The sequence below is a fragment of the Scatophagus argus genome, chromosome 6 (genome assembly GCF_020382885.2).
Source record: "Scatophagus argus isolate fScaArg1 chromosome 6, fScaArg1.pri, whole genome shotgun sequence".
In the NCBI taxonomy this organism is placed as follows: Eukaryota; Metazoa; Chordata; class Actinopteri; family Scatophagidae; genus Scatophagus; species Scatophagus argus.
Window position 1 is genome coordinate 4,764,580 of NC_058498.1, and position 25,004 is coordinate 4,789,583.

Here is a 25,004-nt window from a genome sequence, read left to right on the forward strand (position 1 = left end):
CACACAGTAATCGTCTGGCTATGATCAGCAGACACAAGGAAAACTGTGCCGCACATCTGTACACAGATGTAGACAGCACTCACACAGCTGAATGTACAACACCTGCTTCACCTGTCCAACAGTTTACAGTCACAGCTCATATCAGCAACACACTCCTCCCCTGGTTTTACTGTTGCTGCAGGAACTGATAGTGTGCTTCAAGCTTGTGATTATAAACAACTAGTTAGATGAATAATTATAGATGTTTCAAAGAGCAGAATTTTCTCTTGACACCCACTGAGGCTTCATTAACATAAGGTCCACCTTCAGCCTGGAACAGAGAGAGTGATCACCCCACCCCCACCCGCCTCATATACTGTATCTCTACGCCATCTCTATGACAACTGCCCCAACCCCATCAGCTGCTGAAGGCCGTGTGACGACATTATTTCATGACAAACTGGTTAATAATTTTATAGAAAAGAACCAGAGGCTGCACGGATTTCTGAGTCACACTGAGCGGCTTGTGTTGGACCGGTTGTTTCCAGACTAAAACCTCGTTGCAAAAACCGAGCTGGCGACCTGCAGTCTGGCTTCCACGCAACCTGCTATCCCACTTGCAAATGAGGAATGCAGCATAGCATTTCCAATAAACAGTAACAATCCCAGTAATGTATTCCACAGTCAGCCAGTGCTAGTATGAATAGCTGTAAGTTTGACACAGGTCTGGCATGTGTGTGTGTGTGTGTGTGTGTGTGTGTGTGTGTGTGTGTGTGTGTGCGCGCGTGTGTGTGTGAGGTCAGACATAGATGAACGATCCATTCCTCTCGTCACTCTCCCTCCCTTGATCTCAGTCAGCTAGCTGACAGCTTGGCCTACAGCAGTCGACTGAAGTCAGACTGCTGCGCGCGCACACACACACACACACACACACACACACACACACACACACACACACACACACACGCACACACTTTGGCGTGAGTGGTGAAGTGTAGCCCACTGTGCATTTCATTATGTCAGGTCCCAAGAGGCTCATTGAAGATTTTTTTTGTAAAGTCATAAAGTCTCGTTGTCCCCAAATGGATTAACGAACTTGACTGATTAACAAGTTGGATTCTTAGTTGTTAGTCAGTTGATGATAGCTTACGGGAAAAGGGACGTGCGTGAATTTCAAAACAGCCTCCAGGAACAAATCTCTATCTCTGACTACCTCTAGAGTAGCTCAAAGTGAAACAAGTATGCTCGTAGGATTCAGTCTGAGCCTTGAATCTACCAACACATATTAAATAAAACATATCAGACATTTTGTTGCTCTGTTAATGATGAGCGCACAAAGTTTATCATCCAAGATCAGAGCAAAGGTGGATTGAAAGCTGTGCAGACTTCACGAAGTAATGATTCTGCTGTGATTTAACCTGTCTGTGACTGAAACTGGCAGTGGATGTTTAGTGAAATACGAGCAGGCCTGAAGCTACTCTCTCATCTGTCTTTCAGACGAGTCTCTCCGAGTGTGCGTCCACCCCGGGCCCAGCTGCTGCACCAGCAAGATGGAGGACAGCTACATGGCGGCTGTTCGCAGCGAGACGCATCAAAAGATGCGATCTTACAGCTTTGAACTAAAGTACCTGCTCGCTGGACACACCAAGGCCTACCAAGGTGAGGTGGAGAAATGAAGCTACAGAGAAACAACAGGGGCGTAGACTAGAGAATCCAATCAGAGCACTGATTTGTTTCATTCATTACTGAAGAGAAACTGATTTGGGACTGTTGACCAAAACAGGTAATATTTTTTGTTGTTTTGGGGACTAAATGATATCAAATATCCCAAGATAAATTGCTAATGAAAAAATCATTAGTTGCCGCCCTAATTGAAACAGTAATGTTTCTGTTTCAGCTATGCTGCATAAATAGTTTTATTACAATTATTGTGATTGTCTGTGGGTTATTCAAGAACGAAGATTCAAAACTCAGACTGACTTTTACAGCAGTGGCGGTTTTGGTGTTTTAACAGTTCTGTCAAGTGCCTGTAGCCCCCCTGTCATTCTCACTTTGTGTGTTCATCATGAAATAGCTAGTTTGTGTCAGGCTGGTGGTGTGAGGCCAGTTTATTTTGTGAGGCGCCACGGTGGCTAGCCAAACAAACAACTGATGTTCGATTAAGTCTTTGAGAGAGCAAACTCTCAGAGGGAGCGGAAAACTTTGTTACAACTCTCCGCTCTCTTTCTCTGTCTGTCTGTCTCTGTCGCTGCGATAATCAGGTTTTGTTCTTGACCAATGAGAGCGCGAGGGACGGAGAATGTTTACATTCAGTACGTATCCGCAGCAAAGTGTTGTTGCCATGGGCAACAGCCGGTCTCTAACGGGCTGCTCTGAATAGGAGGAAGAATACTCTGCTTGTCCACTTGTCTCTCAACGCTATTCACCAGAGTGTGTGAGCATGTGTGTGTGTGTGTATGTGTGTGAATGTGTGTATGTGTGCATTTAGTGGGGAGATTATGAGAGGGGGTAGAGTTGATGAAACCCAGCAGACGGACATGGCAAACATGTACCTCTGTGTTTTCTTTCTTCCTGCCTCTCTGTCTCTTGCTCTCTCATCCCCTGTTACATCTGAATGCACTCGCACTCAGTTTCAGCTGCTATTTATGCCCAGCGGATGACTAAACCATCCATGGGTAAAATTAATGCAAAACGCCCATGCACAAAGGAGGGCTGAATGAGGAGAAAACTGCAGCAAGTAGCAGGAGACAAGTTGGAATTTGCTTTGCATTTTCTCGAAATTTAACAGCTTTGAGCAATACGATTTAAAAGCTCAGTTCACCCAAACCACAGAAGAGTATTTTCTCATTAACCCCAAGATACTTATTTAAGTTTTGTGGTGGATATCGTGCTCTGGGAATACTGCAGCCACCTCAGTAGAATGAAGAAAGGCTTAAAACACTGAAAAATGCAGAAGAGATAGAAATCTTCGGGCAGATGAAGATGATAAGTACTGTTAAAAACGCTTAGTTAGTCAGGGTAATGATTTTGACTCCACATGGTGTTTTTCAGAATGGAAATCATTACATCCAGTCCTACAAATACATTTAAAGGTGCTTATGGGCATTGAGGTGGAAGATAAAGCTGAGAACTTTTCAGACGAGCGAAGTAGTTCCATATACCACACAACCTGAACAAGCAAAACAAAAACTACCTGCACATTTGATGAGAATGTGAGAATGTGGGGGGTTTCTTTGGATGTGTATTTTGGGTGAACCGACCCTTTAATGAATGAAAATTAATTTTGTACGACAGCAGTGGTGAACAGCTGAGCTGAATCTCAAAGGATCCCCTCTCCAAAGCACAGTGATTAAAACCCACTAGAGAAACTGAGACAAGCCCAGAGCGGTTGTAGCCAGGCTCTGTTTACACCCCGTGGATTACTTCAGTGTGTATTCAGTGTGTGTGTGTGTGTGTGAGTGTGTGTGTGTGCGTGCACGTATGTGTCTCCATGTTTGCGTGTGTTTCTCCTGGCACTGTGAGACCCTTGTGCCCTCTCCACCATGGCGCAGCTGTCATCCAATCACAGAGGGTAAAGAGCTAATCACATGACCCCGGGGCAGACTTTGCCGTGTCACTCGATGCCGTCTGTATTTGTGTTGCTATTGCCAGGACATGGGTATGCAAACACATAAAAGTGAGGCGTTCTCACTCAGTGTCTGCTCTAACGGCTCAACCCATCAGCGTCCGTTTGTGTGAAAGAGAGTCTGATTGCACCAAACTGAAAGAAACACGCCAAGTGATGGAACGACTTAGTCAAAGTCACAAAGAGAGAGAAGATTTCACTCGTTCTGTGGGTGTGTGTCAGGATGCCATCAGATTGACGTCACCCTTTTTACTTTGGAGAGCTTCAAACATAGAAACACATACACACACACGCCACATGCACACACACACACCACATGCACACAGGCTCTGTTAAGGGTGCTGTCCACTTTATTAGACCGTGTCGGGCATAGGAAACACCGTGGATCCTGAGCCTGAGCCTCTCATTATCACCTGACTATAGATAACAGGGTAGTGAAAACGAGCTCGGGGATGAATTAAGTTGTGTGCTATTTTGGCTGGTGTGCAGCAGGATAAAGTCAGTCCAAGGTTAGTGAGACAGACTCTGTATAACACGAGAAACTAATAATTATGAGCCATCTTACACAGGTGACACTTATGTCAGTTATGCCCACAAAAGAAATTGGAAAAAAAAATTTATATGGGTTGTATTCAAGTTACACAATACATTGTTTATGTTTGGCACGATAAAATGCATGTTCATCCCTCCCTCTGTTTCTCTCTGTTTTTGCTCTCATTCCAGAGACCTTCGAGTCACTCGTGTCCTTCACATCTAACCTGACCGGCACTCTGTTCGACAGCGCCTACTCTGCTCTGGCGTCCAACTGTCGCCCCCTTGTGTTTCAGCTGTTCAGCAGCATCAAACGCCACCTGTCCGGGGACACTAATTCCTCGCTAGACAACGCAGTGCGTCGGTTTTACAACGACCTTTTCCCGCTGGTCTACCGCCGCCTGCTCAATCCTGGCATCGGTCATACGTCGCCACAGTCCTATTTGTCTCCCTCCTCCAGTCACGACGACTGCCTGCGGATGACGCGGCAGGATGTCAGCCCGTTCGGACCCCATCCTCGCCTCCTGGTCAGCAGCTTGTCACGTGCACTCAGGGCGGGTCGAGCGCTGAGCCGGCTGCTGAGACTGGCTGCAGAGGTTGTGAATGCAACTGAGAAGGCAACGTTATCCAGAGAGTGTGGACGAGGCTTAGTGAGGATGCAGTACTGTTCCCACTGCAGAGGGCTGACGCTGATACGGCCCTGCACCGGACTGTGTGTCAACATTATGAGAGGATGTCTGGTAGGCAGTTGAAGCAATTGTTTGTGCATTTACGGTGTGCATCCGTTGCAGGCGGAGACAGTAGTTCTTTCTCTGTGCTATAAGAAAGCAACCAAGCACATATCCCAAAATGTTGGATTATTCCTTTAAATGTTTTACATGCTTGAGAAACTTCAGAGTATTTGTCTCCTGTCTCCGGAGAGGCAAGTTAAAAAAAAATGCTGTAATGCTCCTGTCACTCACATAACTGAGTTAGTCATTCACAACATTTTATCATCCGTAAATCGTTCTCACATTAAGCTTCAGCTCGACAAGCAACAAAAGCATTGCCAAGAGAGCTGGCAGTGTCTTCCATGCATCTTACTGGGCTGCTTCGAAATTTACTGGACAGCTTTAACTGTGCCCACAACAGAGAGACTTCTTTATAGCAGAAAGCTGGAAGATGGCACTGTTCATCCTGCTTGAGAGTCTCTTGGAAGGAAAGAACATGTGATGGAAGAACAACTTTCATCATGTTTATCCTCTCCAGTAAAGGAACGTGAAGGAAAACACACACAGCAAAGTCAGCCTCTCTGTCACAGAAGGCAACTTGGTTTATGGAAAATTCATCCTTGGCTCCTCTGTGATGAGACACAGATTGGCAGTCAGTCATTGGCTCATACAGTCATTTGTTTTTGTGATTACAGCAAAGAGTCAGATTGATATAAGTTATTAGTTAGACTGATATATGCAGTACATCTAAGACAGTTCACAAACTTTCAAGAAAAACCCAAAAAGTAACACTGACGCATGTCTCTATTCTCTCTCCTTGATCCCTTTCTCCTCTTCAGTCAATTCTTTTCATCTTTTCCTGTCCATTCTCTGTGTTCCAGATGGGTGTATCAGAGCTTGGCGCCCCCTGGGGGAGTTTGGTGGTGTTGCTCCAACGGTTAGCTGCCACTTTAGCAACCAGCAGCAACCACAACAGCATGGAGTTAGCGCTGCTAGCAGTCCGAAATCACGTGAATGATGCTATACTGCACGCTCAGCTGCACGGGCCGCGAATTACAGCCACAGTAAGCAGAGAGGATGATGGGATGGAAGGGAAAATGTCTCCAAGTGATTTGCTTTATTACTACTTTAAACAGTTACGTAATATACATTTTGGATTCAGGATATTGATGCCAGTCTAAAAAGATTGTACCCCGAAACTCTCATTGTAAACTACAAACACTACGAAGGGATCAGTATGAGATTGCTAAACCATCCGTGCTCATATGCCCCAATAATAGAGTCATTTGAATTTTGGACACAGAGCGAGGAAGGCCGTGGGTTTGCTCTTTCAGCCTGTGAGTTGGATCTGCTAACAAAAGCCTTGCACCTAGATGTGCTAAAAACAGCCTCATTCTTCAGAGAATCTGGGGTTCCCCTCAGTCTGTGTGTTTGTGTGTGCGTGTGTGTGTGTGTGAGAGAGAGAGTGTGAATACAGATCCAGTGCCAGACAAAGACTGTGGTTGGCGGGACAACTGATACCCAGAATGCAGCTTGGTTCTGAGTGATGAGAAAGTTTCTGTGGCTAATCTCTGGACAAACAGACGACACACAAACACATGCATGCACACACTGTTGGAAGCAGAAATAGAGAAGCCATCCAACTTTGAGAGAACATTGTGGACTTAGTAGAGTAGATTCCTGAGAGGTAAACAAACACACACAAGCATAATCACACTGCTAATTGCAGCTAATAGGAAAATACCACTTCATTTAATATTTGACTAAGCTTCTTAGTCATTACACACATCACCAAAGGATAACAGCCAACTGTTTCAGTGTTGTATGAGTGCAGCCTTTAGAATTAATACATCTAGGAAAGAAAAGAGTCAGTGAATCTGCCTTTGACTTTATAGTGGAAGATCTGTTGTTCCCAACAAGAAGTGCTTCTGCCATTTCTGTGTTAGAAAAGTTTTGGAGCTGAGACATGCCTCCATATATTTCTGTTTTGAGGGAAAATAAACATACTCACAGCATTAAAAATGGGTGTGAGGCTGATCTAGTGCATTTGTGAGAGGGAAGTTGAAATACCTAATGGATGACTTGTGGTACTGCAAACCTAAAAAGGAGGCCAAGTCTAAACATCAACAGTGCCAGGATCACTTTCTTGTGTGAAAAAAAATGTTTTAACAAATAAAATCCAGTTTAAAATCTCTTCAAAAGGAAAAAAGGTTAGAAACTGCTGTTCTAGACAGATGAAAATCAGAAACATCATCAAGGCTTCCCAAAACAGCACCCTGCAAACTGTCTCATCCTCAGGTAGAGAAGGTGTGTGGACCCCAGGCAGCTGGTCCCATGATGCCAAGCACAGACGCCCCCCCCACCTCGCGCGTTACAACCTCTGTGAGCCCTGCTGCACCTGTGACCGCCGAGAAGTCACATGTGACGTCGCCTCCCTCAGTGGGCCCAGCTGCTCGTCAGCGTCTGCAGCTGCAGTCCCGAAGGTGAGTTTACATACGTTTGATGGGATGACAGAGCCAGAGTGTCTTTTCCCATTTGGTTATAGCAGAAGAAAATCAATTCAAACGTGTATTCCTGTGCTTGTGTGTGTTTATGTGTCCCACCAGGTCATTCCTTCTTAAAGGTTCTAGAAGAGACCAGAGTCGCAGCCTGAAAAAACTGTCGAGGTAAATTCATCTCCAAGAGTATTTGGAGTACTAAAAATAATCAAGAATAAATATGTAATCACCTGTCATTGTCTGCGCTTGTGTTTTTGCAAAAGCTATCTACTCCTGTCTGTCCATTCATTAGTCCTTAAAGAAGAGCGCGTGTCAAAAGAAAACTTGTTACTTACCGTCAGTTCCCCCCCGGGTTTAGGATGTGTATTTCACAGACACTGAAAACATCTGAGAATTATTCACAATAAAGTGTAACACAGCCACCAGTAATGCACATCAGAGGCCAAAACAGTCAGCAAAACCATTAATTTTCTGTAGCTTTAACTGTATTTGAATAATGTCTTCATCATTTTGTGACTGTTATGATTTTTGCAGTGAGAACCCAAACACACACACAGAATCAGGAGGAAGATAAGATAATTTATTGGAAAGACAGTCACAGCTTGAGGTGGGGCGAACGGAGGCATGAGGGGCAAGTGGGCGGTGAGGCGTGGCTTAACCGACTAGAGGGAGGTGGACGAAGGAGGAAGGGCTGGTCGGAGGTTGCGGGCGCATGGCGGGTCAGAGACCAGGCGGGCAGAAGAGTGTGATCCAGCAGCTCAGGAAATGGAGAAAGTGATTAGTCAGGAAAGCAACACAAGGATCACTGGATCAAAACAGAAGTCTGAAGTGTTAACTGCCACTGTAGGTGAAACAACAAGGAGTGGCTGAAGAACCAGGGTTGATGCAGAGTGATGAGCTTGATGGAAGGCAGGTGTGTGTAATCAACACTGAATCAGGAGACAGGAGGGTCAGGGAAAGAGAGCCACAGCAGCGCCACATATACAGACAAGGAAGCACAGGAGACACAAGGGAAGGCAAACAAATGAAAACTAGAGTCAGCTGACAATGAGTCAGTCTTCCTGAAGGATGTAGCCAAACTTTGATTATCTAAAGTGGTCTGAGCTCGCTTCCCTTTCCCATGTTGTTTTAAGTAACTTATTAGAGTCTATCAAAGGGGTTTCAGAGGGAAATGAACATGACAAGTCTAAATTGGGACAAATTAAAGCTTATGGTACATTGATCCTACTCTTAATAACATCAAGCGATGCATTCAGCTGTGCACAACTCTTTCTGTCTGTGTTCCAGGGAGTTTGAGGGCTCTATCCAGAGGTACCAGTGGTTTTTCTCAGAGCTGCCAGAGATGCTGTGTGAAAGCGAGATGGAGGTTGAGCAGCACACATGCTGGAGCGGCCAAGACGTCGTAGAGAGGTGCGTGTGTTGCAGTGCATGCATTACAAATACACAGTATGTGTTCCTGGGTGACGACTCGAGTGAGGTGCCCGTTTCTCGTATTTAATGCTGATTTTGTCTCGTATTGGTCGAATGATGAATCAATCACATTTTTGATATTTCAATTTTTTTAAATATTTTTAATTAGTAAATTCCAGTAATGTGTGCTTCACTCAGGTGGTCAGTCACGACTGTTTATAGTTTTAAGTTAGATTTTTACAATTAAAAAGAGGACAAACTGCAGCATATTAGAGTGTATGATGTGTGTGTGTGTGTGTGTGTGTGTGTGTGTTTCCTAATAGTTGCCAGGGTGGGGGAGTGACAGGGTTGTGAAGGTTAGAGAGTTCGTTTCCACAGTCTTTCTCATGGTGATTACATTGGCAGCTTAAACTGGTAACAAGACAAATGGGCGCGCACACGCACACGCACGTACTGACACACAAACATTCACACGCGTGCACACAGGCGCACACTCATACAAATACGCACGCTGCAATACACACAGAACATGGGATGATTGCGCTCATCTGACATCTCACTGAGCGCGGCCTCAACAGACACACACGCGCTCTCTCTCTCTCACACACACACACACACACACACACACACACCCTCACACACAAACGTTAAGTACTATCCATCTCAGTAGGGAAACAGTTGCTGTGATGGAGAGCGTTTTTCATCAGTGGTCTATCAACCATATGAAACAGGCCATGCAGCCTTGCAAGGACATCCCACACAAACAAACACACACACACACACTTTGCTTTGTCACCATCATACAGTGAAGGTCAGTAAACCTCATATTTAAAGGCTCTGCCACCACACTTTGCCTTTGCTGATGTGTTAAGAAAAGTGGACCCCTTTAAATCAACAGCATGATGCATATAAAAACTTTCATCATAGTAAAACACTTCATAATATATGCATAGTAATGTTATTTTTTTGTACTTTTGAGGAATGCAGATGATTTCACCTTTTCCAAGGTCACAATTAAATAAATAAGTACATGTTGTTTACTCGTATAATCAGAACACGCATCAGATTTTATTTCATCTATGAACTGGACTGTAACTTCCCCACAGAGAACAGTTTTCCTACACGTCCCTCCAATTATAATGACTTACCTTTAGTCAAATACTTAACAGACTTTAGGAAACTGGATAAAATTAGAACCTTAACGTACCAGCGAACAATATTTAGCTACAAGTGTCAGTATGTAGTTTAGCTAACATAATACACAACCTGATTTGCCAGAGAAATTTCTAAAGAAAATACAACTCATAAATGTCTTTTCTTGTTTTTTTTTTTTGTTTTTTTTACAGAAGTGCAATGTTTTTAAATTGATTTTAACTTCCTTCTCCATCTGCATTCAGGCCTTACTTTTACTTTTAAGTCCTTACTTCTTAGTTTGGCCCGTGACAGGTCAGTCAGGTGAAGCTTCTGAACAAAAAAGAAGAATGGAAGTAAAAGATTCAGAAACCCTCAGACTGTCATTATCTGTGTTGAGTTTCAGGGCAAAGTTTCACTCAGAAGAACAGACCTGAGCTTGTGCTGGAGTTCAGCCAGTCTGTGCCTCTCTGACCTCTTTACATCTTCTTCTCTCTGTCATCTATCCATCCACCCATTCATTCATTAATTCAGCCATCCATTCATCTCTCCGTCCTTCTATTCAGACCTCCATTCAGCTCCTCCGCCCTCTGACCCACTTCACTTACAAATGTCTGTATTGGTGAGAGTGTGTGCATGTGAAGGAAAAGGGAGGTGGCAAAAGAAGCAGCCCAAGGGCATCTTAAACAGAATCTTTTGGGGATGTTTCCATCAGAAGGCCCTCACGCTGAAAAATAAATTTAAATAAAGGAACTAAAATACCTTTTACATTTTATTTGAAAACAAGGCGTACAAAAGAAAAGCTGCTGCTGAACAGTTTGTATAAGAAGGGTAGATGCAATTTACAACCGAAGTCTGTTCACAGTATTCAACAGCTTGACAGCTTGAGGTAAAAGTCTGAGAATGCAACCCATATTCAACCCATGAATGAACACAAGGCAATGGCAGGACCCAGCTGGTCGCAAAACTGCTCTCCAATCGCTCCTGGCCAATATAGTAGAGACGAAGATGAAACATGGCCATCTCCACTTCCGCGTGTGGTTTTCCCACCATGTTGCACAAAGAAGGTCCCAAAAAACTGTTATTTAATCTCAATATATCTGTTCTGCGTCATGTGAAAAGAGATTCAGGTCAATCACATTTAAAGTCACAGCTGTACTGAGCAGCTTCAAATCCATCCTTTCTCACTTAATGTCACAGCCCCCATCTGTAGCCAATTTACAGCAGCCATTTCTCCCTCTATGAACATCTCTGATTTAAATCAGGAGAAATGAAATGAAATCCAGAGTTTGTGATATGTGCCGAGTATGCCTCTAAACTCTTGTTTGACAGCCATCTAAACATGCGCTGATGTAGCCTAACAGTGCATGAACATGTTACAGTTAATTTTAAAAGTCCGTGTTTAACAGCTTTTTAGTCTGACTGAACTGTTCCCTTTATGGAACCAGTTCGACCTGTAATAGCTGATTATCTCCAGAAGAGGGAAGCATCTTCTCACCAACCTAAGCAACAGGATATAGCTCCTCATTAACTTCCACCATTGAACACCTGCCACACCCAATGTTTTCTCTAAGTATTTTTTAATGCATTAAAATTTGTTCTACATCAGCCATCAACGCTTCACAGAGTTGGGCAAGTGCTGTTAAAAGATGCAGAGAGAAGTGTCTGGAGGGGGTAGAGAGGGATATGAAGTACACAGAAAGTGAGACTAAGTGCAGTTTTTTTCTTTTAACCACAGCATATCACTCCCTCATGTGGTATAAGTATAAGTTATAAGCCTCAGGTGTCAGTGTAGTGTATTATTGTGTGTGTGTGTGTGTGTGTGTGTGTGTGTGTGTGATAGAGCTCTGTAAAAGACTCCTGGAATGCAGCTAGATTTCCAATTGAATTTGTGACTCTTTTAATTACACACATCTCCCACATATCAGATCTCCATCTCAGATGATTTCATTTCCATTATGTTTTCTGTGACCGTGCACTCACGCATGTGTTTCCATGCACGTCCACAGACGCTTCAAAGAAGAATGGATTACTGTGTGTGTGTGTGTTACCATTAACAACCATGCAGTAACCGAGGGCAACAGCAGAGCAGCTTTGTCACTGTATTGCTGGTGATTTATGTCTGTCGTTCTCTGGATCTTATTAAGTGTCACTCACAGTCACACCTCTCTGTGACATTATCATCTGGTGTCAGACAGACAGAGGATCCCGCCGGTCTGTAATCTGGCCAGTAGCTCATTCACGGCACTGACAGTTTCTGCCTTGTGTCTTTTCTTTGATACCAAACTGATAAAAGAGGCAAAATATCTGATGTCTGGGAGTGCAGTGGATGCATTTCAGCAGAATCTATTTGCGCATTATGCTTGAACTTGCTTGTTTTAACTCTTGTTAACAAACTGATAAAGGCACCACCTCTTCACCTCCAGCCTCAGTAAATCTGAGGGCTGTTAAGTGAGCTTTCAACTGGGTAAGAATGTCTCCACCAACAAAACACTAATAGGCACATACCAACACTTTTCCTTACTGAGTCCCTACTGGCCTTAGAAGTTAGACAGCTGATGGATGAAACAACACGGATCCTTTCTTCTTCTGTTGCACCAATCATTATGTGGTCCCTTTGCATGTGCAGCAGAGGTTGCAGTGACCCTGATAGCTATCATCCAATTTCCATTTTTCCAAGTTGTCCTGCCCGTCACTTACACTGGACATGCTAATCAATAACAGCTGAAGGCATTCCTCTTGAAGCATTCCATGTCAGTCTTCTTTTAAAATTAATCCTAGCCCCACCTTAGATCTTATCCTAGTTGAAAATAATTTAGACAGTGTAATAGGATATTGCCCTGCATTTTTATGCATTTTGTAAAAACATCTACTACGCTTAACTCTTTTTTTTGTGGAGTTGGAATAGAGCTCTCTAAAAGCTACTTTTTATGACACTACTGTACACTGACTGTACATTTAAACCCCATGCTGTTCACCAGTCATGCTTGATTTTATGCTAACAATGCTCATACACTTATGCTGTGTTGCGATTATGTTTGAGTTGCTCCAGAGAGATTACAGTTCCTATTTAATTATTTGTAATGTACCAATTACCCATAAAGGTACTTCATGAAAATACAATTATACTCACTACTCAATATCCAGAGATATTTATAATAGCAATTTGCATATCTCTACTGCAAGAGGGAGAAGGTTAAACAGTATAAATACTTTGATTTGTTACAATAAGAAATTTACCTTTAAATATCATATAGAAAACCTAGAAAAGCTCGTCTTGCTGCACAGAACTAATTTCCCTCTGAGTTGTAGAAATAATGTAGATAATTAAGATACCCACCACTGCACTTTTCATGATTAAGTTGGGTTTCTCTTCTCTTGCCGAGACACACAATAAGACTTGGTCTTTATTCATCTACAGCTGTCTTGTTGGGAAATCTTGTGAAGAAATGACTGCTTTACTGTTGGTGCACTGGTCTTATGAAACAATCTGCACTTAATCTGCTTGATCTGCCACTTAAAAAACTCTTGATAACGCTCTTTAACTTCAAAGCTATACATAATAACCTTCCTGTAATACTCTAAGATATATTTATTATTCTATTCATGTTCGCGTCTTTCTTAGTGTAACTGTAAAAGAGCAGCTATGCTCAGCCAAAGAGAATAAATAAAGGCCAAATCAATTTGTCGCTCTTAGCCTCACTGTTCCAAGTGAAGACACACGTTCTTAGCGTTAACGAAGACTGAGGTAAACATGAACATGTCAGAAAATTTGGGAGGTGTTGACACTCATGGAGAATCACTGGATGTGTGGTGTTGACACTGATCCCCAAAACCTTTCCTGGAGTCTGAGGAATCTTGGGATTTCCCCCTGGGGCGGTCTGTGGTATTTAATTGAGTTTTTTTTTTCATCCTCCCTCCTCACTCTTCTCCTTTCCCGTCCATTTTTCCCACCTCTTTCTTCTCCTATTCTGCTCTTTCTATTGCATTGGATTTTACAAGTCATGTAGTTGCAGAGGGCTCACTGCACCTTTCATTAGATGTGTTCATGCATTCAGCACAATATCCTGCTCATACGAAGGCGCCTCAGTCAATCTGTTTTGTGCATGTCGCTACAGGTAGCATCATATCCTGTTTTGATCTACCACGCCGTCTCATCCCAGACGTACTGCAAAAGCGGATTTAAATACTCACAGCAACAAGATGAGATGCACATTGTGATTTTTTCCTGTTCACTGTTGCATTGCTTTGCTTTGCATACATGCTTTGTAATCACCGTTTCCATGGTGATAGTGTTTGAAATCTTCCTTTTGTTTACGTAGCTGTATAAAAAAAGATCCATAAGATATGGTCTGTCTCATGTAAGTAAGATTAGTGGGCTAGCCGGCGAACTTTAGACTTAACCTAGGATTTCAGGATTAATCAGGTTTGCTGACTTTGTTTTGTGCAGCTCAGCTAACTTCCTCTGGATTCTGTTAAGATCAAAAGGATTTGAGAAAATGTGTAAATGGCCCACCCACTAACTGCCTTCACAAAAATGTAACTATGGTCTCATAACGAAGTGAAGAAGGTGGACCTTCCCACTGTACAAAAGTCAATAATAGAACGCAAACACGCTTACTTTAGGGTACGTAGTTGCAGCACATGACAGAATAATCATCGGTACTTCTGTCTAGCACTGCATATCTGATGCTGAAATGTGAATCAGTTCCTACACAGCAGATCAGATGTAGTACCTACAGCAGGACGACTATGTGCCAGCCATGAATTCAGCCGTAAAAGTAGCTCCCACTAATTTATTTACACAGTGTTGTGGTCACTCAGACCCACATCAATTGCTCTCTTCCTGTAACCATTATGCTAATCATTTACAGTGCTTTTTTTCCTACAGTAATCCTCTGCTTTGGCAGCAGAAACGCCATAACTGTAATAATGTATTTCATCGTGAAACATAAGAGCAAAACTGGTAGCAATTATTTTCCCCCATATCCACTCCAGGCTACTGAACCTGTTCAAAGTGTCAGCAGGGTAATATTCAGTGTGTTTTATTTTGGTCTGTTCTTATTGATTATATGTGTTATAGTTGTGTGATGTATTCCTTCTCCCCACTGCTGCATTATTTTGCCTCTCTAATGACCTAATTTTCCCATGAGGATCTGTAGTCTCATCATCATCTCTTAAATTAACCATGCAGCTCTAGATCTGTTGATGTTATATGTGATTGGCTGCATATTTATTGTGAACTTGCCCAAAGCTGGACTGGAAAATGTGCCTCACTGGGGCAGCTCATAAGCACTTCTTTGAGACTCTCAGGCTTAAACTTTGTGACTCAGAGCTCAGGACATTTGACTTGACCTGAATAAGACCATCGCCACAATGTGACCTTTAATCAGGAAACGTGTATGCATGAAAGCACAATCTGTGTGAGAATAAAACAAAGGACTGAAAAACTTAATTAGAGACTTTGTGCATCAGATTGAAGTCTCTAGTGTGATCTGATTCCAGACCAGTATGGTTAGCATGGCTCCAGAGGATAGGGTCTTCACCGCCGCACCATTTCTGGGCATTAGTCAAGTCGTATTTTTTAAAATCCAGCTGACATCCACCATGCGTCTGCTCTCTGGTTCCCACAATCGTCTTCCGTTGTTGCCATAGCCAGAGTGTGTTTTTTGTTTTCAAGGGTGTGGACTCAGCGGTTACTGAGTTGGTGGCTGATTGAATTAGCAAGCAAAGTTGGTTTGGAACTTGGAAACTTGGAAAGAAATATGACTCATAAGCTGTTGTTTCTGACTTGCTTTTCTTTCACTTCATCCTCCTTTTGATCCACCCACTGCAACCCCACACTGACAATGATGTGATACTCGCTTTTAGCCCACTACACGGAGAAACATCAGTTTGCCAGATGATCAAGGATCAAACTCAGTGATGACATGCATTTGCCACATTCAGTTACTCTACCCAATTTGTCATCCAAACAAGTTCAGTAAGTTATTATATGCACATATCTGGGTACGCAGAGTGGACGAAACCAGAGGACAGCCCAGACACATTCACAACTCGTGTCAGGCCAAATCATACTTTGTCTAAACAGCCTGTAGCTTATAGAATAAAATTTAAAAAAATAAACTCACTGTGTGGTGGGTGCTGGCAGTTCAGTCACAAAGATTATTTAAATTAACACCATTCAAAGTTTAAATACCACATAACTCCACTAAAGTACTCTCTTTAAAATGATAATCAGTAAAAGACAAGATGTGTATTAATTAAATATACTCATTTATTCTGTTAGTTCTTTACTGTTTAAACAGCATGCAGTTGTAAAGTAGTGGATTAAAGCACAGCAGAACTTTTATGACCCTGTTGTATTCTTTACATGTGAAAGGTCAGTTTACGAAACCACTGACATGTGCATGCAGTGCTGTTACTGCAGTGGAGTAAAAGTACAGAGCCTCACTGAATGTACATGAACGACCTTCTTTAAATTGTTACGGTATTTTCCACCTGTTCTTGATACAATCTCAATGACTTCAACAAGGTGAGATCAGTAAGATTAAGATCAGACTGTTAGAAGATGAGCTCATGTCACCATGAATGTCTCAAATGATCCTTGAGACTTTGTTTCTTTTTTTTTTTTGGCAGGAGAAAATACATTTACACCATGCGACTCTGTGTGTGTGTGTGCGTGTGTGTCCTTGAATCATTACACCCTGACTGAACACACTGGTATAGTGACTGTGGGAAAACTGGGGCAGGAGAACAACACACACACACACAGAATTGGGACTGCAGAATGAAAGTACTGAAAGTACTGCATGTCTTTCTCTTCTTTTGTCTTTCTGTAGTTATGCAGGTCGTGTGGTTGGCAGCACTTTAAAAGCCCAGAGGGAGAACCCAGAGATGACTGTCCGTAATACAGATCCCGTCCTGAAGGGGGCGAAACTGAGGCTGGAGCAGCTGACACAGGTACATACATGTGCTCACTTCAAATAAGAAACAGTGCGTGAGATCAGTGTTGGCGCACGTCGTTCTCGCAAATTCATGTTCTCAACAGAACTCAGAATGATTTCACATGCATCGAGCAAAGCCGATCCAAAGTTAACATCCACAAGAGTTAAATTTAGCTTTTTGCCTCATTAGCAAGGCCTACAGGAAGCAATATTGTTTGGACAATTTTCATCAACACTTTTATCCAGAGCAAATCGTCTTGACTTTCCTGCGTGCATCACATTGACAAAGATATAAATGGTCTCCACATGGTGGTTCTTGATTATTTTTGGTAACCTAATGGCCCTTCATCCAGTGCCACCATTTGCTCAGGATTTCACCTTGACCAACACTTCAACCTACTGTATCACAACATGTCCTGTCTATGAATGGTTTCCCAGAGGATGAATCTCATTACTTTCTTCCAGGACCACCATCAGTCATAACTTTCCTCTCACGGGCAGAGAATCTAACGGGAAGATTGTCATTGAAATTTACTGGATGTTTTCGTTACCCCCAGAGAAAGTTTCCGTTTTAGACACATGAGCTTTCTGTCTTTCTTTCTTGTAATGTGATCATCTAACCAAAATGTCAACATGAACTGTGCAGCGTACCTTATAATCTGAATTCCAGCATGCACATATCCGTCTGTGTTTGAAAGATGCTCCCCCAGCATCTATAAAAAGCAGTAAATAGCTAGCACTTTTACTAGCTCAGCTCAGTGAATTTTGGAAATCTTAGGAGTGCACAGTTTAGATCTGTAGGCAAGGGACAAGATTTGGGTTTTTGTTTGCATTCTGTTTGTAATCCTAGTAGCATTGACCGATCCCATTTGAGCAGGCTGTGGTCGCATGCAGCTACACAGTTTGTTCGGGGCGCAGTAAAGGCAGAATGCATCTCATGCCACCTCTGAACCCATTGGCTATTGTCTGACACACAGAATAGGAAGTCATGGCCCAGATATTTGTTATACAGAGATCCTTTTCCATACACAGGAAGACTTGAAACATTTGCTGCTGTTCCCAGAGGCTAAATCGACGTCAGATATCCAATGGGTTCAGAGATTGGTCTGTTAAAGATTTTTGCGTTGGGTAAGGTATTCATTTATCCACTGCTCTAAAGCTGTGTTTTGGAGAACCTAAGTGTTTATTATAAATTTAAGCGTGAGTAAGCAAAAGGATTTGTGGTTGATTTCATAGCTCTTCCACAGAGCATCAATATCTTCTAGTCACCTTGGCCGTGACACCATGAAGTATAAAAGTGGTTAGCGTTCTGCAGGATCGTTTCTACCTGCCCTGAATGGATGGAATTATTCATATCCATTCTTAAATAATGATGCCATTGTTAGTTTGATCTTTGGCTGTTATTATTATCATGAAAGTTCAATAACCTCTCTGTGTTTCTTTGAAATGTGAAGGTGTGATACACAGTTACTAAAGCTAGCTGGAGGGCTTTGTGTGTGTGTGTGTGTGTGTGTGTTTCCTCGTCTTCATCTGGCTCTCAATCATCTGTTATCACCTTGTGTGTGAAGCACTACTTAGTCCAATAAACCTAAATGTCAGCACTTTAAAGAGACGTCGATCATAACGTGCAATAATAAATTAATTAATTCAACAATTAAACTGGTTTTACGCAGCACTTTCAAAGCTCTGGACAGCATGGCAATACAGTGATATCATTTGCATGAATGATTCATAAAACCTTATTAATATGATCACATAAAATTATACATCAGTTCTTCATAATGAAGATTCATAGCGGCAAAGACCTTGTGGCTGTCAGACAGGCCGATAGACAGACAAACAGGAAGCCAGACAAGTGAAGTGTGCGAAAGACCAAACGAACAAACAGCAAGAAGGAGACAACACAGAAAATAGTTTGTCAGCCATTAAAGGATAAGGCTGACATTATTCTAGATTCTTCTTATTGTCAATAAATCTCTTGAAAACACCAAAACTGTTAGTATGACTGTCAGTACCTTTCCAACATTCTAGCACTAATTTACTTTATAGAATATTGTATCACATTTACATTTATATATATGTATTTATATTATATATATTTACATTTATATTTATTTTTTGAAACCAGAGTTGCTGAAACAGAAGTGAATAAAGTTTTCATTGGAGACAATTTTCTGCTACTGATTTATGAGTGAGCAGAAATTTATGGCACAAAGACAAGGTATGTGGGACAGGTTCAAAGTCAAAAACAATGCTGGGGATCGTTTATGATGGAACACGTCAGACAGTGCAACAGTGTGGCTTGGTGATGTTTTCTTTCCAAGTTGGACAATAATAATAGTATTTTCAGCCATTTTCTTTATAGTAATATTCTTTACAGCCATAAGAATGGATGACAGTGACAGAAAAGATGAGAAGAAATGAAGAGGAGAAAGGCTCTGCTATCAACTCCTGTTCAGTAACACACATGCAAACAAAAAGGAATTCAGTCTGCAAACCTTCTCTTTCAGGCAGGTAGTAATACAGCATGCAGTAAAAACAGTGACCACATTGTCATGGACTGGCTCGAGGTTCAGACGAAGGTGGGAGCATCTGCACTCCATCAGGGGGGGCAGAAGACAGACTCTTCCACCACATGATATGGAATAGTCCTGAATTCACTCCAAGTTCAGTGATGAAATAAGTCAGTCATAAGCCACTTGCAACACAGAGTCAAAGAGAGAATGTCACCGTGATTTCTGTCGGCAGTATAATTAAAGCAGAAACAAAATGTTGAGCTATAAATCAAAACCTGCATCAGTGGAAGTGATTGCTTAATCATAAGGTCAAGAATGGGAATTGTCCAGAAGTCCTGATAAATTCTGTTTGTGTTGGTGGTTATAGAATATTTATGGCAAGTCAGATCATTGGATGGGGCAAGCTAAGGTTTATTTTTTTTCTTTTTGCTGTTTAAGCTTTTTCTGTGTGGCGTCTCACTTTGTTGGTGAGTCCATTAATCATGCTGCATTTACATAGAGGAAATGCCTAGTCAGCGTCCCCCCCTGCTGCAAACTACAAAACAAAAAAAAAACACCACCACACACACTGCGTGCAATCATTTACATTTCTCAGTCTATTAATTCTGTGTAAACTCTACGCATCCTGTTAGTCTGTGATTTAAAGAACAGTGAATCTGTCAATCCTCTAACATGAGCACACGCACACCAACACACACAAAGAAGACTATGAAGATAAGAAAAGGTAGATAAATGTTTTTGGACTTGTACTACATGCTGAAAGATGAATGGCAGTAAATGCTAACAGGCCACGACAAGAACCAAAGCGAAAAGTCACATATGACACAGCTCATCTGCATTGCAAACTATTTCCACTTCCAAAGGCTCTGCGGTCTTTCCATCTTTTTGATAAACTGAGAAAATGCAAGTGTGTGTGCACACAAACAAACCCTGTGTGTAAGTGCATGCTGTGAGCTGTTATTGTCCTTCCTTTGAGCAAGTTTGGAGTCACCTTTGGAAATCCAGGACCTGGGCTGTGCTTCTTTCTTGATAGCTACCAGGGTGCTCCCTCTGTGGGGGAAGCCATTTGTCTGAAGCATACACACATTAATGCACGCCGTGTATTAATAATTATTCATGCCTGTCATGTGTGCCATTTACTCACTTTCACAGCCAGGATGAGAGGAGGAGCAAAATATGAAACAGGACAAAGAAGCCTCTTTGGAATTTTAATTATTTCTTCAGCCATGTCTATCTTCAGTCTTTCCTTCAGTCTATTCTTATCTTTCAGTGTCCCAATTTTGTATTATGTGTTAATTAGACCTTTGGATTGTGTTTCACACAGGCTTTGCCCTCTAAGGGGATTCAATTAGTGTAGCCACTCACATATCCTTGCAATTAAAATTTGTACGTGCATGCTTAACCAATCAGGATGAACCTAATCAGCCCTGCGGGGGCTGACCCCTTACAGGACAGGGGCCCTGGTCCCACCACTCCTTCCACTCTGATTTACTTTTTTAAATAGGAGATGGCAAATGACAATATTGCCAAGCCAAGGTAGTTTGAAATTCTGCTCTTCCTCTTGGGTCACATGTACACTATACAGACAAAAGTATTCAGACACACCTCCTTATTACTGAATTCAGGTGTGATACAGGGCAGTTTTTCAGGGTTTGGGCTCGGCCTCTTACTTCCAGTGAAGGGAGATCTTAATGCTTCATCATACCAAGACATTTTGGACAATGCTGTGCTTCCAACTGTTTGTTGAAGACCCTTTTCTATTCCAGCATGACTGTGTCCCAGTGCACAAAGCAAAGCTCCATAAAGACATGGTTGGATGAGTTTGGTGTGGAAGAACTTGACTGGTCCACACAGAGTCCTGACCTCAACCCCATCCAACACCTTTGGAATGAACTGGAACGGAGATTGTGAGCCAGGCCTTTTGGTCCAACATCAGTGTGTAACCTCACAAATGCTTCACTGCATGAATGGGCCAAAATTCCCACAGAAACACGTTCGTTTACTTCAAGGAAATATCTGAATCTTAACAGTGGTACCTCGCCAAGTGTTGATTGTTGACTATCTTTAATGACTCTGTGACTACGACTTTTTCTGCTGTCATTAATCATCCAACTCTGGAGATGCTCCCATTGAAAAATCTTACTTGTTTCACTGGAAAGTTTCAGTGTCACACAACCCAAATTCACTTTAAATTCAAGGCTTTCTAAATGGCTAAGAAAACACAGTCCTGGTGGAAACATTGCTGTAATGCATATTTGTCCTCCCTCAGCCCTCATTTGCAGGCAGATGACATGACGGTGAATCACCGCACGGAATCTAGTCTTTCTCTATGTCCCTTTGGACATGCTGTCATATAGTTAACCTTGGTTCCCCTTGATTCCACAGCCGCCCCACTCCTGCTGTACAGCGGAGTCCACATGTCCGTCCTTATCCAACCTGCATCCATCCAGTCGGGTTAACTCATCCTGATAGAACTCAGAACCAAATGTTGTTTTGTAACTTTTGAAAAATAAGGATTTGTTATGCAAGTTTAGGCTTCTTACTCAAAACATAAAGTCAGAGTGTTTGAAAAGTTTAAATACCATGGGCATATAATATGTCTTCATTATAAGTTATAGCCTTTGTTGTTAAGCACACATTATGGAAGGCTTGTCTGTTTAAATGACCTTTTTTCCACCTCGTTCCAGTCAAACTCATACATGTGTAGTGCAACATAATTATGTGTAGCTCCAATACTACCATACATTTTCAGGGTCAAATTGTGAAGAAAAAACTATTTGCCTGCTCTGTCATTATGTGTGTGACGTTGTGCACCACAACATATAGTAACTGTCTATGCAATATGTTCTCGTATTAAAGGGATTATATTTGCAAGTCACTGTTAAGCCATGTTTAAATAGTGAAAAGTGGAATGGATTTTGGCTGTCTAGCAAAAAGCAACTTAAGTGGGGAATCTTGTAGCTTCACTTACACTGTATGACAATGAAGCCCTAAAAAAATGTTTGTAATTATAAAATATTGACCAGTTGACTCCCGGTTTGGCCTTTGTAATATTTAATTTGCCAGACAGATTTCACCAGTGTGAGGTAATATAAATCATTACTGTAGATGTTACAATCTTGGTGGCATCTGCTTTGCTGTATATATAGCAATGTTATCTTCGGAGAGAACAAAATGTCAGCGCAATATATCTTTTTCCCTTTATAAAACTGGTCGCCGGTTGCCTTATCTCAGTTTTCAGCTGGAATTCATATATTACCTACCTTGACTCTCCACAATACACATTCATCATACTGTGAGCCAATTATATGTTGCTGTCGCTGTGTACGTGTGAAAAGCTAATAACTCCTGTTCTGGTGTTTTATAGTTTCTTTACTTGGACAAAGTTTGTTTTGTCCTTTATGAGTCAGTTAAATTATACAACCATAGATTGAAACTATGTCACAACCCAATATTTGACTGAGACGATGTTTGATTTGTTTTTTTTTCCCCTCATTGGTTAATGTGTGGGTGACGTGAGGTTTTGCCCCAGCAACACAATTATGTAACATGCTACCACATCCTCGCTGTGACTTAACTGGGCAGTAAAGAATATGGATTCATGCACAGATGGCACATCCTCAATTACCCTTTAGTGTGCTCTCTGACCTCGGTTTCTGTGTTTGCAAAGATGTTTTCATGGCCATTTGGAGCATTTAGAGCACAAAGTATTACAGAAAACCATTCCTTTTCTGCTTTATCTTCTTTTGTTTTACTGCGCTGCAGACCTTTGTCCTCATTATCGTTAGATATTTTTGATTTGTGAGTTGAGCTGGATTCTCCTTTGCACTCCCTGTAATTCATTGGCAGGTCATCTAAATGCCTAAAATGTAAAAACAGCATCTGCAGCCACACTGGCAGCTCTGAGGCTGAACTTAGGCAGTGCTTTGAGCTACATGCAACATCAGAGTACTACCGGAGTAACATAATATTTACTATGTTCGCCTTCTCTGTTAAGGCCTTTTGGCATCTTAACGTTAGCTAATTAGCACTAAACACAAAGCACAACTTCGGCTGGTAGGATTTTCATTAGTTTTGCAGGCATTTAGCAATAATCTAAAGCATATTCAAGTTGGATCTGATAACGATTCTAGATGAAAACTCTGTATATCATCATGTGATTTTCCTGAGGGAGGTCTGAATGTCTGTCAGATGAAGTTCAGCCTAGACCACATGCCAACCAAAGAGGAAAAGTGGAATCGTTCATCCTCTGTGGACCATGAATGTCTGTGCAAAACTGTGTGCCAATCTGTCCAGTATCTTGGTTTGTTTTAGAAGTATAATGTATGTGTGTGTTTTATTTAGGAGCTCTTAGTGGAGCTCGGCTGGGCGAGCAAAGCTAGAGGAAAGGTGGAGGAAGAGGAGGGAGGGAGCGCACAGACAGAGGGAGGCAGCGGAAACGAATGTGATGATGAAGACGGCTGTGAAGCATCTGGGGAGGAGAACGGTGAGTCATACACACATGACACACACACAAACACACACAGAGCACGCATGCATGAAAAAAACAGAAGAACAAACATTAGCAAACATTCACCCACACACACACACACACACACACACACTCACGAACAGATGCATTCTGGTAAGCTTGTCTTGTGGTTGTGCAAATATAGGGGTTCCAATTCATACATAACACATCAGCATATATATGTTACACAAACACCTATCATAAATAAGCACACACACACACACACACACACTCTCACACACAGTTCATTGGCATGGTGGAGGTTTTAAAATGCTGCAGCCTCCACATATCTCGTGCCAGCAGGGAAATGCCCAGAGGGAGGGATAGTACTAAGAGATGGATTCAACTGTCTTCATTCCCTCTTTCTCCCCCCTCCTCCTCTCTCTCTCTCTCTCTCTCTGTCTCTCTCTCACTCTCTCTCCCCCTCTCTCCCCCTCTCTCTCTCACTCTCTCTTTCTCTCTCTCGTTCTCCTTCTCTTTCTGCTGGTCTCAGCAGTTTATTTCCTCCTCTGCCGGGATAAATGATGCACTAACAACCGGGTCATCCCAAAAACAGAAAGGGAAAAATACACTGCGATTATTCATTTATCTCCTCTTGACTTATTCATCAAGCTTATGTTTACCAGTATCCATAATACATGGGTGTCACAGGGAGATCTGGGGACCCCCAGGAGTCTTGAGGCAGTCCTGCAGAGTGTATTATATAATTAAAACTGGCTCTTATTTGAATTGTTGGGTGGTTGCAGTGGGTAGTCAGTTTTTACACAGGTGGAGTGCATTGCAGAGGCTTGTAAAATATGAATTGTACAACATGACCACCAAAGCATTTGGTTTGAAAGAACGTATTTCTGTTTAAACGTGAAGACAGTGCAGTGTGTTCCTGTAGTCAGAAGCTGATTCAGAAAATAGGTTGGAACAGTTTTATCAGACTCAGCAGGTGGTTTACACAGATTATTGAACAAACTGTGGTCTTTCAGACTAGTCTGTGTTCCCTCATAATAAGAGCAAACAGAGCCAGGATTAGGCCAGATATCAGTCCCAACTGCAATCAAAGTCCTGAGGGACAAAGAGTCCATAAAGGCTCCTCACATACTGCAGCTCCTCTATGTGTTGTGGAAAACTTAACTGTCCATGTCTATTTTTAGCT

General features: G+C 42.1%; 1 protein-coding gene across 2 annotated transcripts in view; it reads left to right on the plus strand.

Annotated features, from left to right (window-relative positions):
• The window catches only part of LOC124061100 (glypican-5-like), a 42,464-nt gene that overhangs the window by 2,201 nt on the left and 15,259 nt on the right, over positions 1-25,004 (plus strand). Inside the window, exons 2-9 of one of the 2 annotated variants that reach the window (XM_046392641.1) lie at positions 1,477-1,638; positions 4,328-4,875; positions 5,727-5,909; positions 7,144-7,328; positions 7,452-7,511; positions 8,631-8,753; positions 16,727-16,847; positions 17,297-17,736. In XM_046392641.1, the coding sequence (XP_046248597.1) occupies positions 1,477-1,638; positions 4,328-4,875; positions 5,727-5,909; positions 7,144-7,328; positions 7,452-7,511; positions 8,631-8,753; positions 16,727-16,847; positions 17,297-17,314 (1,400 nt within the window). In that variant the 3' untranslated portion in view covers positions 17,315-17,736. Of the gene's footprint in view, positions 1-1,476; positions 1,639-4,327; positions 4,876-5,726; positions 5,910-7,143; positions 7,329-7,451; positions 7,512-8,630; positions 8,754-16,726; positions 16,848-17,296; positions 17,737-23,691; positions 23,834-25,004 lie in introns of those variants that run through there. The other variant, XM_046392640.1, reaches the window with a different exon arrangement.